This window comes from Lytechinus variegatus, chromosome 6 (assembly GCF_018143015.1).
Source record: "Lytechinus variegatus isolate NC3 chromosome 6, Lvar_3.0, whole genome shotgun sequence".
NCBI classification, from domain to species: Eukaryota; Metazoa; Echinodermata; class Echinoidea; order Temnopleuroida; family Toxopneustidae; genus Lytechinus; species Lytechinus variegatus.
In genome coordinates, this window is record NC_054745.1 from 20,782,609 (window position 1) to 20,801,140 (window position 18,532).

The 18,532-nt window shown below is 36.9% G+C and overlaps 1 protein-coding gene across 1 annotated transcript; it reads right to left on the reverse strand.

The window, feature by feature from the left end:
- Positions 1-2,726: 2,726 nt before the first annotated feature.
- Positions 2,727-17,511, reverse strand: LOC121417169. Its single transcript, XM_041610760.1, has 10 exons — positions 17,213-17,511; positions 15,689-15,745; positions 12,455-12,772; positions 10,936-11,244; positions 10,050-10,382; positions 9,295-9,603; positions 8,213-8,545; positions 7,437-7,745; positions 6,703-7,035; positions 2,727-5,870 (listed from the first exon to the last, which is right to left on the reverse strand). Exons 1-10 carry the CDS (start codon positions 17,265-17,267, stop codon positions 5,725-5,727), a joined length of 2,502 nt encoding a protein of 833 aa, XP_041466694.1. The 5' UTR covers positions 17,268-17,511; the 3' UTR covers positions 2,727-5,724.
- Positions 17,512-18,532: the final 1,021 nt, after the last annotated feature.

Here is an 18,532-nt window from a genome sequence, read left to right on the forward strand (position 1 = left end):
TCACCATTTTAAATTATATCATACATGATTTTTTTTTACACTTTTGGCAATGCATTACTACAATATGTATTAAAAAGCGCTATTTGATATCAATTTCACCTCGAACTTGTAATTTGATGTCATCATTGGTCAAGGAATCAACTATTTAATTTGTGTTCATTTTTCACGCAGTTCAGTCTTTTTCCCATCAGAATCACCTATTTACCTAAATTCCCTGACGTTATTGATATAGTTGATTGACTTCTAACCCCTAAATATATTTTCCATGGCCATTATTTATCCTTATTTCAGAGTGAAATTTTCATTACAAATAGGTATCTTTCTTTCTATAATTCACAAATAAAATGTGAATATAATGAATTACTTTTTTTTGGGGGGGAGGGATCATGCATGGATGTATAAATATTTATTATTTTTTGACCTTTGACTTTGGATATCAAAGGTGAAGGATTATTCTTTATGATTATTTTGTGCCTTTTCATCTTCTTGCAAGAATTGCTTTTGACAACAAAATCACCAACATGCAGCATTTTATTTCAGAGATACCATCATACAATATATAGCCTATGGAAATAGGTCATTGACCTTTGACCTTGAACTTAATGGATTAATATGCATTCTGGGTACTTAATTTTATTTCATGTGATATTCCTGTAAGAACCTTTGCATTTTGACACCAAGATCACCAACCTGCGACTTTTCATCTCACATGTCTCAGAGATACCATTATACCGTATATAATGTAAAAAGGTCATTGACCTTTGAAAGATTTTGACCTTGAATTTCATTGGTAAGTGAGCACTGTAGGTACTTTATTTGATTTTATTTGATCTTCTTGTAAGAATCTGTGCATTTTGACACGAAGATCACCAACCTGCGCCTTTTCATCTCAGAGATACCATTACCGTATATGGTATATAATGTAAAAAGGGTCATTGACCTTTGAAAGGCTTTGGCCTTGAATTTCATTGGTAAATGAGCCTTGTAGGAACTTGATTTGATCTTCATGTAAGAATCTGCGCATTTTGACACCAAGATCACCAACCTGCGCATTTTCATCTCGGATATACATGTACCATTATACCGTATATGATATATAATTTCAAAAAAAGGTCAATGATCTTTGAAAGGCTTTGTCCTTGAATGTTTTTGTTTAATGTGCATTTTGGGGACTTAGTTTCATTTTATTTGATCTTCCTGTAAGAACCTCTGCAATTTGACACCTAGATCACCAACCTGTGCCTTTTCATCTCAGAGATACCATTATACCGTATATGGTATATAATGTAAAAAAGGTCATTGAACTTTGAAAGGCTTTGACCTTGAATTTCATCGGTGAATGAGCATTGTAGGTACTTGATTTGATTTTATTTGATCTTCTTGTAAGAATCTGTGCATTTTGACACCATGATCACCAACCTGTAGTATTTTATCTGGAGATACCATGATACAGTATATTTAAAAAGATCATTGACCTTTGACCTTGAAAAAAACACTTTCCCCAACCCGTATTCTTCCTAACTTTTTTTTGGTAAATGTTGACACCCATACCTACTCAAATCAGTCAAAAAACCATTTCCAATAATTTTATTCCAGATGGTTACTAATTATGGGATACTATGTCTAAAATGATAGTAGGTAACAAACGCCGTTTAAAATTTTATACATCGTTGTTTTCTATACATCCAGTATTTTTTTTATATTTTAAACAACCATGCTTGTAAAGAATTAAATATTAAAAAATAAACTTTATTGTTTAAGATCTTAAACACGAGTTTAACTTTAAACAACAACTATAATACTTATATAGCAAACAGCGTTGTATTACAGTTTTAAACATCATTTTTACTGTATCATGGTTTACACCATTACAAATTTATTACAATTAATATTTGATGACTTTCACTTTGATAATTCAGTGAGGCTATGACAGAGTATGGATAATTACAAACAAGTTCGAGTTTGTTTATTTAAAACCAAAAACATCACATCATAATCAAAATTGATATACATGAACATGCAAAGTAAATTGAGTACATAAACACACGTCAATTTGATTATTGCATAGACGAATTGGAGCTAGGACCCCTTTAAAAGCAAAGTTTGTGAGTGGGGTCCTGGAATACTTTTTTACCATTAACATAGAATATAGGATATACTAATCTACAAAATACAAAAAGAGAAAAAAACCCACACTGCGAGACACCTTTGTGCAGACAGCATCTAGATGATTTTTTCCTGAAAATACTAAAGAAAATACGCAGCATATTGTGCAAACTACTGGCAAGAGAGAGAGAGAGAGAGAGAGTGGAAGGGAGAGGGGATTTAGAGGGACAAAGACGGAGAGAGAGAGACATATGTAACCATGGTAACATTGAAACTAATAATTAACGAGGCCACTATGAATAAGCACCGTAAACATTCCCGGAGGAGTCAACAGTGTGGAACTATCTCCACACCGTTATATCTAACAGGTCTAATAGCACGTCAACGGATAGCATCTCCAATATCTACTATACGACCATGCCGTGTGGAGACACTCATTCTGTAACTGTGTGGCTCTGGAACTCGATCCCTGATGACGTGATTGGTAGGGAATAAACCTTAAGGCCCGTATTCTGAAGTCGGGTTTAACTTAGACCATGGTCTAACTCTGTGCTAAAATTATGGGAAGCCAAACGTTTCAAAGTTTATTTTACAGTGAATGCTTCTCATGTTAACTGCGCTCTTCAATAATTATTTAATGGTGAAGACATTAATTTTGTCATACTTATCCTTCCTAGGCAGTTAATAATGTTTTGGGAGTTAAATGAGCCGATACATTGAACCTCTGTTAGAGATTTATGTATAAACTAGCTTTCCATAGTTAAACAACAACTTAAAACCAGAATTTGAATTAAACCCGACTTCAGAATGCGGGTCTATGCATAATACCATGTCGTGATCTTACAGCGCCCTCCCTTAGAGGATACTACAGGAAATACGCGTACGGAATTGTCAGAGAAGCGCCGCCGGATGCAGATCACCAATGCATGCAAGATAAAGGTGGCGTGAAGACGTAAATGCATAAGGTCTATAGCGAGAGATACATGTATATATTCGAAAAAAATGCTTATGCCCCGGATACAGTCCGGCTAAAATCATGGAAATGGAGGGAGTAATAACAATAAAATTCTTGAACATGAATACAAAATCTTAGATTACATTATCCAAAATATACCTATATATATTTTTTTTTTTTTGGGGGGGGTGATAACATACAAAATGTTTTAAATAACCGTTATTCATAACACTCTTTCTTACTGATAAACACGGTCACTAAAGAACAATTTAATAAAAATTAAAACTGTTGGGTTTCCAATGTGAAAAACAGGTCCATAGACTGACTATGATGTAAAGACCTATCATTTCTAGTTACTGTTGAAAATTCAAATTGATTATATACCATAATAAATTATGCAGATTTATACATATATATGAAATACATTACACTGGTGTAAGATTTATGATTTGCAAGTGTGTTATCAATGCAGCTATGAACAGAATGCTCCACATGTTCTATGTACATTTATGTAATTTCTTTTTAAACAGTAGCAAAACGTACAGGTACAGGTATCTAAATAAAGAGAGAAAGAAGTTTTATTTAACACGATCGATATATGTATGGAGGGTAGCCCGGTTCAGTTAAACCAACTGTTTTACAATGAAGCCCTCTACGAATATAATAATATAAACATGATAAAATAAATAGCAGAATATTTTCATGGCAAATGAATAGATAACAGAACATCAATATAATGAAATAAATAACATAAATAAAAGCTGAAAACAAACAAACTCATAAATATATACCGTAATTAACTGCGGTTGCAGGCGGTATACTACCCCTTCCTTCAATAAACGGTCTTATACTATTCAAATCTTAAAATATAAGGCCGTATCTACTGATAATAATAACATGCAAAACATCCTTAGATATGTTAGAATAATTTTGATTGGCGAATATATTATTATTTTTCTTTTTTATGAGAGCGCCGTTAAAAACCAAACAATTCACCAACTGACCCAAGTTGTAAAGTGAGAGCGTGTTGGTGAAAGTTAAAAAAATCAAAAGTTATTTGGGGACTTAGAGTTTTGTAAGGACAACTGTAATTTATTCAATATAGAATTTACAGTGAATGAGAATGAGTTTTATTTCTCAGATTTAGGGTATGGTATTTGTAGTTGATTTGGGCGGAATAATGGATAGTTTATTACAGATAATGGTTTCAAGTATTTTGGTGCATAGTCATTCCAAATTTTGTATACTAGAAAACATTGTTGGTATCTAATCCTCTGTTCAACAGATTGCCCGTCAAAGTGCAGTTAACAAAGTTAACATTGTGAAGTTGCGTAATCTCCATTCAAAACCAAGCGAGCATATCTATTCTGCAATGTTTGTAATCAGTTTATATTATTTTTCGAACAATTTCCCCACGCTGTACAACTATAGTCTGTATATGACAATATAAGTACAAAGTATAACTATTTCAATTGATTTCTCTTGATCAAATGTTCCATTCTTCTTATGCAAGCAATAGAACGTGACATTTTAGAAGAGATGTACTGTATATGTAAAGACCAGCTTAATTGAGAGTCGAAAATGATTCCTCGGTATCTAATATCATCAACATGCTCCAAAGTTGTATTATCATATTTTACTGTGATTATTTTACTTTGTAATTTACGTATATTACTGAAAATCATAGTATTAGTCTTTTGTGGGTGTAAATACATGAGATCAATATTGAACCATTTCGCAATTAAGTCCAGATCGTATTGCAAATTTCTTTGTATGCTAATCATTGTATTCTTGCTATTAAAGAGAGTAGTATCATTTGCATATAAATAGAGTTTTTGTTATTATATAGGAGTATTTTCCTAAATCTTTGACATATAAACAAAAAATCAGGGTCCCAAGTACGGACCCTGAGGGACACCTGTTGTCACATTTTATAAGGAACTTGTTGCTCCTTTCATTGAAACACATTGTTGTCTTTTAGTCGAATACATCTTAAACCACTTTTAAAGATTCTTACATCTTGTCAAGTATCAAATCTACATCGGAAGCCTTCTGTAGGTCTAAGAACAGACCCCCGTTATTCGACCAGAGTTCAAGTTATCAAAATAAAATCAACTATTTCTGTCAAACAGGAAGATGTTGAATGAAGAGTCCTGAATCCACACTAACGATCACATAGGTCATTTTTATTTAGATAAACTTAAAGTTGTTAATGGACTATTTTTAAACAAATATTTTAGATAATGACGGTATAAGCAAAATTGGTCTGAAATTCTTTGGTTCAAAGGTATCACTACTCGATACATTCAAATCACAATGAGTACATTAACAAGTATCAAAATAGGTACATTTCCTCTCAAAACCATCTTCGTTTCTCTACACATGTAAAACTATCGGCCAATTCGTCCTCATAAAAGTTATCTCAAAATGCATATTTCAAGCCTAGCTCTCTTTAACACACAATAAATGAGAGACAACACATAATTCTTTGTCCGTTCGCTCTCCCTTTACAAAGTCAGGCACGGACGTATTTTAGAGCTTTTAAGATCAAGGCTTAGGGACGAGACGTCTGGGGCCAAAACTAAGAATTGAAGCAGCTAGCTAATCGGGGGTGTCCGAGTTCATCCAATGAAAAATGCGTGTTACTTAACTAAAAAAAAGTACTAAATTAGAAGGAAAAGTAGCGCAGTTAGGACAGTAAAAGCCAGTTTCCAGTCACCGCATTCTGTACAGTTCACACTCGGGCAGGCAGATGTCGCTGTTGTTGGCGGGATTTCAGTGGTATCAGTTCCATCTGGCATGTCTGGCACTGTTGAAGGCAAACAAGGTAATATTCAGAGGTGTATTGATCATGTTGATTTGAATCACGAAAGAGTATTAATAGATATTTGAGGCATTTTATGTACAACTTTACCTGGGTGCCCTCTTAGGGGGTGTTGCAAGAAAATATTTACGATCAATTGCAAATATTCTGTTGCAATTTTACAGCTGATAGATCAATGTTAGCTATAAATCAGACTAAACTTTTTGTTTCAAGGAGCAGATTAGCAATCAATCACTGATTTGCAATTTACTGCAAGACATATAATTGATTTAGGGACCGAAAATAGATTTGCAACAGATCGCAAGTTTCTTGCAACACCCTCTTAGTCTAGCCTTACCAATGATGCCTGCTGCTAAGTATGAGCATATTTTCGCAATTAATTCACAGACGCTTTCTACAACGCACCAATTTCTATGAAACTAAAATCACAATAGACATCTGAGAGGTTCTTGTCGAAAGTTGATAGACCGGGAAAGCAGATCGCCCGAAGATTCGCACTGGACCAAAAATTTAAAATATGCCGTTTGTCCAGAGTCCAGTACGTATACTGACCGCACAGAAACGTTGTTAACCATTACATGAATTCCAATTCCGAAAACGACTTTGACAGTGAAGCGCCTGTCAAGTTCATTTTCTAGCAATGTTGAATAAAGTGGAAGGATATTATCATTATTGTTATTATCATTATTAGTTTTATTATTATCATTATTATCGTTATTATTATTATTACAATACTGAATATGACCACAATTATTTAGCCTTGTACCGAAAATGTGGAAGAGGTAACTAATAGGCCGATAATGTTTGATAAACTTACCAATTGTGGAAGTCGTTAGAGACAATAACGGCCCTTCTCCAAGCTGAATAGTCCTCGCGCCATCGCAAAAGATAGGTCTTACTGAGACCTGGTAGTCCATAGACGGTTCTAAGCCAGTTAGGTTGAAGACACGCTGTTCTCCTGACTGTCGTCCCGGTTCCAATGGCACGAGGCCCGCTGTCTTCCAAGGCGTGACATCAACTCCCATACCCCTCCTGTCAATTGCATAGCCGCACGTTGGGCCATCGCCGACGTATTCATCTTGCCACAGGATAGTAGCATAGGATGTTCCCGATGCTTTTGTACTAGGCCGTTGGTACAAACTAGGCAAAACTAGTTAATGAAATTAACAAGAAAGTTGACTTTACTTCCTTTCCAAAATAATTATACTAATAACATTGACATGATTGAGGACAAAGAATTGAACATTATAAGCGAGAGCTTTTGGAGTTTGGAGTGCGATTAGGTTTACGGTGTAGACCTTTCTTCGATGTTTTTGACCATTTTGGACGGGCCAGCCGGTCTTGTCCGCCTTCATCACATTCAGGGCAGGAGAGAGCTGTTATATCTCTCAGTTACGCTCTGTCCTAATTTCTGAAGTCGGTGTCTTTCTTATATAATCAAACCTGTATTTGATCTTTATGTCACAACTTGCTATCCATTATTAAAACACAACATTAGATCAGAGTTTATTATCCAATCAGATTTCGGAAAACAGACCATTATGCATTTACCATAATTATTTGTTGACGCGGAGAGTTCGGGGTTTGCCACCCCTTCTTTCCCCGAGCAATGTAGAAGACGAACACTTATACCGTGGCTGGTCCCTGCGTCCAGTCGGTCAATCACGAATTGGTAGTAGGTTACATCTTCTTCCACGGGGACAAAACCGACACTCGACCACGATGTCGACCAAGGAGACTGGAGATAGACGTTGGAACCGCATACTGGGCCGTCGCCATTGTATATAAAATCCCATCCCACCGAAATATTTGCATTTGTAACGCTGAGTACTTCAGGTTCATTTTTCAGAGTTGGCAAGACTAAATAAGAGAGAAATTAAGGTAGTTCATTCATTCTTATTTTTTATTCCCAGATTTTTAGCACCTTTGCTAAATTACAGTCGTTTTTGTCTTTGTATCTTTATATTGGCCTATCATGCTTTGAAGTATAATGTGGCCATTTTTACCGGTGAAAAGAGAGCATTTTCTTCCAAGGTCTAGAGCTTTATACAAAATCGTCCCTTCACTAGAATGTTTAAGAGGGAAGGGGTGGCTTGCTTACACGAATTCCAATTACGAAAACGACATTGACAGTGAAGCGCCTGTTTAGTTCATATGGTAGCAATGTTGAATAAAGTAGAAGGATATTATCATTATTGTTATTATCATTATTATCATTATCATCGTTATTATTATTATTACAATAATAAATATGACCACATTTATTTGCCTTTTACCGAAACTGTGGCAGAGGTAACTAATAGGCCGATAATGTTTGATAAACTTACGAATTGTGGAAGTCGATAGAGACAATAATGGCCCTTCTCCAAGCTGAATAGTCCTCGCGCCATCGCAAAAGATAGGTCTTACTGAGACCTGGTAGTCCATAGACGGTTCTAAGCCAGTTAGGTTGAAGACACGCTGTTCTCCTGACTGTCGACCCGGTTCCAGTGGCACAAGACCCGCTGTCATCCAAGACGTGACGTCATCCCCTAGACCCCTCTTATCGATTGCATAACCGCACGTAGGTCCATCACCGATGTATTCATCTTGCCATAGGATAGTAGCATAGGTTGTTCCCGATGCTGTTGTGTTAGGGTGGTGGTTCAAGCTGGGCAAAACTATATGAAATGGAAAGTAAAATTGAATTAATATCATCCATATTACTAGACGTCATTTACACGGTCAAGGGTATCAGAAAGAATTTAACACATAGCCGAGTGGCTTTTGGACTGTTTCTTCAAAGGTTAGGAAGAGGCAGCAGTTATTCCATACCCGAGCAAAGTTACGTGTCTACATTTCACACCATCATCATCTCAAAACCATGACCAGTCAATCATGCCCATTAGTAGCAGTCATTAGCAAATTTGTTAATAACTGGAATAAATAACCAGTCATGTGATATATTTCAGCCAATCAGGATCCATATAACAATTTTATAACCGGCCATATGTCCCCAAACCATCAGGGGGGGATAGCAGACGTCAAGAAATTCTGTCTGAGGGAGGAGAGGATGGGAGTGGATGGTTTGTTGCGTAATGTGTATAATTTAGGGAACCACTTAAAATCTCAAGGGAGGGAGGGGCGGGGAGTAGTTCACTGGAACATAGTGGCCCGCAGGCGTCAGTTTAACCAAGAAACATCCTGGGAAGCCAAACGTGTTAAATTTGTGTACATTGTTTACTAGTATATCTCATGTTTGCTTTGCATGCTCTTTCCTAATTCCACACGATCACGAATGATTTGGGACTCAAATGTACTTATAAACTGAACCTCTATTATCAGAGATGCATGTCACAATTGGCTCTCTATAATTAAATCACAGCTTTAGATCAGAGTTTGAAATTAAACCTGTCAAGGAACAACTAACCATAATTCTGTGTTGACGCGGACAGTTCTGTGTTTGCTGCCCCTTCTTTCCCCGAGCAATGGAAAAGACGGACACTTATACCATATTTGGTCTCAGCGTCCAGTCGGTCAATCACGAATTGGTAGTAGGATACATCTTCTTCCACGGGGACAAAACCGACACTCAACCACGATGTCGACGAAGGAGACTGGAGATAGACGTTGGACCCGCAGACTGGACCGTCACCATTGTAATCAAGATTCCATTCAACATGAATATACGAGTTTGTAACGTTGACTTCTTCAGGTGCATTCTTCAGAGTTGGCAATACTAAGTAAGAGAGAGATTCAGGTAGTTCATTCATTCTTATTTTTTATTTCCAGATTTTTTAGCACCTTTGCTAAATTGCAGTCGTTTTTACCCTTGCATCTTTATATTGGCCTATCATGTTTTGAAGTTTAATGTGGCCATTTTAACCGGTGAATAGAGTGCATTTTCTTCCATGGTCGATATGCTCTCTTCGACAAAATCGTCCCTTAAATAAAATGTTCAAGAGGGGACGAGTTGGGGCTTGCTTACATGAACACAAATTACGAAAACGACATTGACAGTGAAGCGCCTATTTAGTTCATATTGTAGCAATGTTGAATAAAGTAGAAGGATATTATCATTATTGTTATTATCACTATTATTAAAATAATAAATATGACCACATTTATTTAGCCTTTTACCGAAAGAGAGGTAACTAATAGGCCGATAATGTTTGATAAACTTACCAATTTTGGAAGTCGTTAGAGACAATAACGGCCCTTCTCCAAGCTGGATAGTCCTCGCGCCATCGCAAAAGATAGGTCTTACTGAGACCTGGTAGTCCATAGACGGTTCTAAGCCAGTTAGGTTGAAGACACGCTGTTCTGCTGACTGTCGTCCCGGTTCCAATTGTACGAGACCCGCCGTCTTCCAAGGCGTGACATCATCTCCTATACCCCTCCTGTCAATTGCATAACCGCACGTCGGTCCATCGCCGACGTATTCATCTTGCCACAGGATAGTAGCATAGGATGTTCCTGATGCTTTTGTACTAGGCCGTTGGTACAAACTAGGCAAAACTAGTTAATGAAATTAACAAGAAAATTGATTTTACTTCCTTTTCATAGGATAGTAGCATAGGATGTTCCCGATGCTTTTGTACTAGGCCGTTGGTACAAACTAGGCAAAACTAGTTAATGAAATTAACAAGAAAATTGATTTTTACTTCCTTTTCATAATAATTATACTAATAACATCGACATGATTTAGGACATTAGTAAGAATTGAACATTATAACCGATGGCTTTTGGAGCCTAGTGTTTCAAAGGTTATAGCTCAGTCACATTCCAGTGCGATTAGGTTTACGGTGTAGACCTTTCTTCGATGATTTTGACCATTTTGGACGGGCCAGCCGGTCTTGTCCGCCTTCATCACATTCAGGGCAGGAGAGAGCTGTTATATCTCTCAGTTACGCTCTGTCCTAATTTCTGAAGTCAGTGTCTTTCTTATATATCAAACCTATATTAGATCTTATGTCACAACTGGCTATCCATAATTAAAACACAAAATTTAGACCAGAGTTTTTATTAAATCCGATTTCGGAAAGCAGACCATTATGCGCATACTACTTACCATAATTCTGTGTTGACACGGACAGTTCGAGGCCTGCTGTCCCTTCTTTCCCCGAGCAATGGAGAAGACGGACACTTACACCATAGCTGGTCCCTGCTTCCAGTCGGTCAATCACGAATTGGTAGTAGGATACATCTTCTTCCACGGGAACAAAACCGACAATCGACCACGATGACGACGTAGGATATTGGAGATAGACGTTTGACCCGCAGACTGGACCGCCACCATTGTAATTAAGATGCCATCCCACCGAAATATACGAGTTCGTAACGTTGACTACTTCGGGTGCATTTGTCAGAGTTGGCAAGCCTAAATGATTGAGAAATTCAGGTTAGTTATAATTATATTTCTGCGTGTTTGGTAAAAAAAAAAAGCATGCATTTAATTGAAGTGATATAAATACAGCTAAAATAATTTTCGTTATCTTCTCCTCACTGATTAGAGAACAATAGGGAGTTTTCGCAATTGTAACGGGGACAGATCCAAGAACAGAGTAAATGTATTGAAAATGCCCGTCAAGCGATAATGAACAGCTAGGAGGCTTGTCGAAAATTGGTAAAATGGAACGGAGGGTTGACGAACACTTGCCAAGAATGTCGTTTGTACAGGGTCCTGGACGAAACTGTTTTCATCAATCTGTTTTCGACAAAGACTGATTGATTGTTGTCATAAAGGGAGTTTGGTAATACATGTTTTTTAAGTTCTCGAATCCGTCGAAATGCCCTAACATGTTTCTCTGGTAAAATCATACAAACGAACTTTTACTTGTGCCCGTCGTATAGCATGTTCATTCAGAATGATCTGGTGCAATTTTGGGGAAATGAACACCGAATTTTCTTGCTCGGTCGCTGTGCAGCCTTGCACAAAGTTTAGCCAGTTCGTAGTTCCCCGCCCCCCCTGTATCTTTTCATTGGCATACCATGTTCACATGTTTAAAGTGGCCAGTTTCTAAGAGCGCATTTTTTTTCTGGTCCTCATGCTACCGTACCATGCTTACTACAATCGTCCTTTAATTAGCTGGAATGATTTATCCTGTTTATAGCAAGCGTATGCGGTTTTGTGTGATAAAATGCCAGCACAATGGCCCGTTTTCTGAATTCGGGTGTAATTTAAACTTTGGTTTTAAGTAGTGGTTTAACCTTGGAAAGCCAATTGTTACTTAAATCTATAACAGTAGAGGTTCAATGCATCAGCTCATTTGAATCCAAAAACATTATTAACTGTCTGCGAAGGATAAGTATGACAGTTGTCTTCACTATTAAAGAATTAGTAAAGAGCACAGTAAACATGAGAAGCATTCACTGACTTAAATTGAATTGACAACTTTATTATCACCTGACGGGAAATTTTGAACTGTTCGGCTTGCCATAATTTTAGCACAGAGTTAGACCATGGACTAAGTTAAACCCGACTTCGGAATACGCAACCACCCCCCCCCAAAAAAAAAAAAAAATATTATAATCACATCCAACTTCGCAATACGGACCATTGCGCACAAGGGGCGGGAAAATCAACTTACCATAAATATTTGTTGACGCGGATAGTTCGGGGCTTGGTGCCCCTTCTTTCCCCGAGCAGTGGAAAAGACGGACTCTTATACCATAGCTGGTCCCTGCATCCAGTCTATCAATCACAAATTGGTAGTAGGATACATCTTCTTCCACGGGGACAAAACCGACACTCCACCACGATGTCGACGTAGGATGTTGGAGATAGACGTTGGACCCGCAGACTGGACCGTCACCATTGTAACTAAGATTCCATCTCACTGAAATGTACGAGTTCGCAACGCTGACTACTTCGGGAGCATTCTCGAGAGTGGGCAGAGTTGGCAAGGCTAAACGAATGAGAAATTCGGGTCATTTATCTTTTTTTTTTACTTTTCAGAGTTGTGGAAAAATATTTGAAAACATATCTATGCATGGTCACGAGAGTGTTGAAGATGAAGACAGAATTGAAGATTGATTTTCATTAAAACTTAAAACATCCTTTCTGGCTAAATGGAATTTTAAAAAAGGGAAGAAACTAATAGTATAAAAATCAACCTTGCTATAATTTTCTCGAGTTAGGTATTTTTTTAAAACTATAATTATTTCGAAATCGCAGTCAGATCTATCAGTATTATTACTTTCATTATTATGTTTAGAATCATTTTTATTATTATCATCTTAATCATTATCATTATTACTATAAGCATTATTATTATTATCATTATCATTACTATAATTATACTATAATCATTAGTCATTATTAAATTACCAGTGTCATTATTAACATTATTTCATTAGTTAAACAATTATTTAAACAACCGCAATTTCCCCCCCCCCCTGTAATTGTAATTGTATTTTATCATTTTTTTTATCTTGTCTTATTTTCTATTCTATTTTATCTTCTCTGTTTTGCATTGTGTCATGATGTGTGGGTGTGTGTTTATTTCATAATCTTTTTTATTACCGGTTATGTTATTTGTGTATTTGTAGGGAAGAAAGTGTGAGGGGAGGGGGATCACTGGTGGATCCAGGGGGGAGCCGGCCCGTGTCCCCCTCCCCTCTTTGACAGGCACAATTAAAATTAGTAATGCAACTTAATGCCATTAGAATATAAGTTAGCCACCCCCCCCCCCTTGAAAGTGAAGACCTTCTTTTTTACTTGTCAAAATTGTTCTCGGAAAATGTACTTTGGAAAATCCTGGATCCGCCCCTGAGGAGGGTATTACAAGGTTGATGCCCAAGAAAGCTTAAACACCATGCCTTGCATCCTGCTTATTGAGTTTCCATTTATTCAGACCTTCCAGAAAAAAATACATGAACCCATCAATCAAGCTCTTGTTCATTTGACCCTCTTTCATCTATGCGGTGGGGAATCCCCACCATGACAAGTAATTATAGCATTAGGGGATTCCCACCGCTTTTTTTATTTAGTCTTTATACAGGCTAGCCCGTCATGCCCTTCCAATTTCAGTATTGTTCTGCCAAGGGGCCCTGTATATACACAAAAACATTTAAATATACACAAAAAAATTAAAAGTAGAATCTTACATAAATGAATACATTTTTAAATACATTTTTGGAGTAATGCTGGGTACCTTTTTCGATATGATATAAACATAAACCAATGACGTCAGACGTGGGTTTATCATCATTTTCAAACTATTAGTAATAATGCTACATTTGCTACTACTATATAATCATTATTCTAACTATTATTATTATTATTAAACTGTAAAAACGTTGTTTAAAATTTTAAGCGAGCTGTTTAAGCCAGTCATCCTAACAACTATTGTTAAAGATTTTGATAATTTTGTTTAAAAGTTATGAACAAGTTGTTAAAAAAGGTTAAGCAATTTCCAAAAGTTTAAACAATTTGTTGTTAGAGTGACTTGCTTAAACAACGTACTATTTTTGTTTTACTGTGTAATCATCTCATTATTTGTGGTAGGATGCATGCGTGTCATCAATCTTCAATGAAATGTTGACAAAAATCCCATAAAATTGCCAAACAAAATGGAGCTATCTTACTTAATCAGTTTATAGCCTTATTGCAATTGATAATGCTATACAGAAAAAAAAAAGTTTTTTATAATTTGTTTGCATCACCTTTGATATTTCTCTCTCTTGTTTTATGCATTTTTAAATATATTTTTCTCTGCTGGCCACTGTGCCTACTCAGTAAAATTTATTAGAACCATTTGATGCTCCACGATTTCTTGGGGCAGTAAAAAAATAATCCAGTTGACCTTTCTATATCCAGCTATACGTTTATTTACTACAGCTTTAAGTGGCAACATTAGGAAAATTACTTGTTCCTTGGGAGTTTCGTTTCCCATATTTATTTCCTTTCCTTAAGAGTTATATTGGTTTGGGCATGGGCGAAAATCCCAGGAGGGACGCGTCCCCTCTACTCGAAATAGTAGGGGGACACATTATTCAATGTCCCCCTACTATTTTTGGTCTTTTATGATGAAAAAAAAATCGTTCAAAATGGAAATAATACACGCATTTTGGAGGACATGAACTTACTTTTTGGGTGGTAACCTTCTTCTTTAATTTTATTCTTTTTTTTTTGCTTGTCAAATTTTCCATCCCCTGGGCTCCCTACCTTTGGGGAGAGATTTCCGCCCTTGGGTTTGGGAGGGGGTTCTAAAAGAAATCTAAATAGAAATCTAAACTGGAGGTATTATGCACAGTTATCATAGGTGCCGGGTAAAAATGGCAGAGGTAATAATGGCAGAGGTAAAAATGGCAGAGGTAATAATAGCAGAGGTAAAAATGGAAGAGGTAATAATGGCAGAGGTAAAAATGGCAGAAGTAATGATGGCAGAGGCAAAAATTACAGAGGTAAAGATCATGACATGCTACATCAAAAAGGAAAAGACAGAGCCCTTCCGGTTAATATCAGTCATAATTATTGAACTCGGAATGGACTCCTCTCGACGAAGTATTATGAACTGATTAGATATTATATGGATTTTTTGTCATCATTTTAGATCCATAATTTATCGTTGATATGATTAAACTCAAACATTTTCATGCCAAAATGTTTTCAATTAGTGATTGATGAAAGGATTTATCTTGACCAGTTCGTATAGTAGAACAGCACTTCATCCCATACATAGCCAACAAATTTGAATTTTGCCATTTTTACCTCTGCCATTTTTACCTTTGCCATTTTTACCTCTTCCGTTTTTACCTCCGCCATTTTTACACCGAGCCGTTATCATAAATGTCACCCTTAACAAGATGATCATACTCACTTGGATTGCTCTCATTGCTACATCTCCAGTAGAAATATGAGATCGCAGCCGAGTATACTAAAGAAAGCAATGATATATGAGAAAAAGGTTTGTTTGTTTTTTGTTCTTACTGCCTAGCAGATTGAAACAAAAATGATTAAACACAGTTTAACTCAGTGCCACCAAATACTGTATATAATCATAGGGTCTATAAAGTATGTTTAAGCTGAAGAATATCCCCAAAAGGCACACTGCAAACACTCAGGTGTTGATTTAACAATGGACCTACTAGAGTAGGTCCATGATTTAACACCAGTTTGGGATGATGTTTTTAGTACTAATTGTCTAAACCGCATACATTCTTAATTCCGAAGCTTCGTAATTCCGAAGGTTCGGTTATTCCGAAGGTTCGTATAAACACCTAGGTGCTGTATAAACACCTATCTGGTGTTAGACCAAAACCAAACTGGTGTTGTTAAACACTTCTCTGGTGTGGACATATAGATTCCGGGCTGGTGTTAAAACGACATCGGTGTTTTTGCAGTGCACTTGAAAAATCCTGGATTTGGACCCCAAATTCCAAAATTTTAGAGGGGAAAAAAATTATTGCCCAAAAGTAGTTTATGTGTGATTGCCCTTACTCTCCTGGTTACTGAAAGATGTTACTGAAAAAGAACGAATTTAGCTACTTTTCACCAAAACCAAATGCCCTAAAATAGGCAAAAAATCACAAAATATTTTTTTTTTCATGTGTGAGTTGCATCCATAAAACGAGCCAACATAATCTAACCTTCAAACAGTTAATACTTGAAAATTCATCATTAAAAGTTTGAAAAAAATCTCCTAAGAAATTTGGTACAATGAATGTCATAGAGAAAATGTAAATTATTTATAACAAAACAACAAAGATAAATCATTGTACAATAAGTCAATGTCTATCAAAAAGTACTCTTAAACAGGTATCTTTTCAGGTTGCCCTTGTGGTCAATGAAGTCTGGGTTTTCAAACTTTATGGAAGATAGTTCCACAGGTTGGGCCCTGCATGCGCAAAGGCCCGTTCCCCGCATAAACTGGAATTGTAAGAGATTGGATGATGAGGATTGTAAATTTCTTAAGGGTTGGTAATTTATGCATCAAAGACTTAAAGTCCATTGACTATATGAAAAATTAAAAAAAAAGGATTTTAAAGACTACGCGTTTATTCAGGGGCAACGGGTGAAGAATTTTCAATAGGGGTGATGTGGTGGCGCCTGCTAGATAGAGTTAAAATACGCGCAGCTGCATTTTGCAACCTCTGCAACTCCCAAGTTGAGAATCTGGTAAGTTGTAAATCAGGCTATTACCAAAATCGAATCGTGAAGAAATGAGTAAATGTACCAGTTTCTCTGTTGCTGAGCGAGTGAGATATTTTCTTATGAAGCCAGTCTTAAGCAATTGATAACGAACTGATCTGCAAATGCTTGTAATCTGGGTGAATTCAATGATGATTCAAGATTCACGTGTGAAAAGGCCCTTACTCAAAGCCTGGTATAGTTGTATACTCACCGCTTAGAAGTATAACTAAAACGCCACACGTGTACGCCACACCTGCAAATCCCATTTCATATAATATTCCGTCCAAGCTGGATAATGTGGTAGTATTATAACGACACACAACGCTTTGCCAGAATTCAAATTGCTCAGTGAATATATCTTCCACAGTCGGAATCAACTTTATCTTGTTCTTATTGTTTAATTGTACAATGTCAATACCCGCTGATATAGACTCGTACTCACGGCTATTCACATAATAATTATGAAATTGTAGTGATGTGTTATTGCTGCATTTTGTGACTCTCGCATCAATGGATTGCGAAAATAGCGGAGCGGGGATTCCCCATTGCCACCCATGGTGTACAAAGCGGTAGTGGCCAAGCACAAGGTCATACCAGGTGTCTAGCTAGTTTCCTGTAAGATATTTTTTTCAAAGCAATAAACAAATTCGATCCAAATTGCTTGAAATTTCAGTGGAAAAAGAAGGGACAGGATGAGGCGGGTGAGGAAACGCAGTGCAAAAACCGTTACAGCACTGTAATATAGTGGGGGTGCTTAGAGACGTACCTAGGGTGCCAGAACAGAGCCCCCCCCCCCCCCCCTCCTCTCGCTCTCACTCGCTCTATCCCATCCCGCCAATTAATTCTCACATCCATTCATTGCCATCCTTTCTCTTTCTCACTCTCTATTCCTATTCATCCATTCAAATTTATATGTTCTCACAAGGGCTGATTCTGAATATACTTCCGCATTGATGTGAACGCACCGCCATCTCAGAGACTGGCGCCATTGCCTTGAATGCGTTGGTATTTTACATTTTCAGGGGGAGGGCACTTACATTGACGAGTGCATACCATAAAAAGGATGTCTTTTTTAAGATAGGGCACGTTACGTATGTAACGTAATACGGGTGTCAAGAACACTAAAATAATGAAAAAGGGTATCTTTTTTCGCTAGGAAGCTACGTGTTTTGGGTGAAATTTGCAATGGTACTAAAAATTAAGACTAAATTGTATAAAAGATGTACTTTTTGCCTCAATAGCCAACACTACGTGTTCAGAGTACGATTTGCGCGAGATGTGGGAGGTGGGCTGTACTAAACCCAATGATGTAGGTAAAGGTAAAACCAACGACCGACGTCAATGACATAACAATAAAATATCGCTATATTTGTTCAGGGGTTCAATTCAGGGAATACATGCCAAGAGTATCATTTTGTTTCCAATACTTGTTAGGGGTAGGGTTTCACACGCCAATACTTGTCAAGGGGTGCATTTTCAGTATTTGGAAAATTTCCTAATGTTTTATGATATGATTTTGACATTTTTTCAG

Coding starts and splice junctions, on each gene's coding strand:
- LOC121417169 (XM_041610760.1), bottom strand. CDS start 17,267: ATGGGATTTGCAGGTGTGGCGTACACGTGTGGCGTTTTAGTTATACTT. Junction 11,245..12,454: donor CGCGTCAACAAATATTTATG/GTAAGTTGATTT, acceptor TCAATCATTTAG/GCTTGCCAACTCTGACAAAT. Junction 5,871..6,702: donor TCTAACGACTTCCACAATTG/GTAAGTTTATCA, acceptor TGCCTTCAACAG/TGCCAGACATGCCAGATGGA.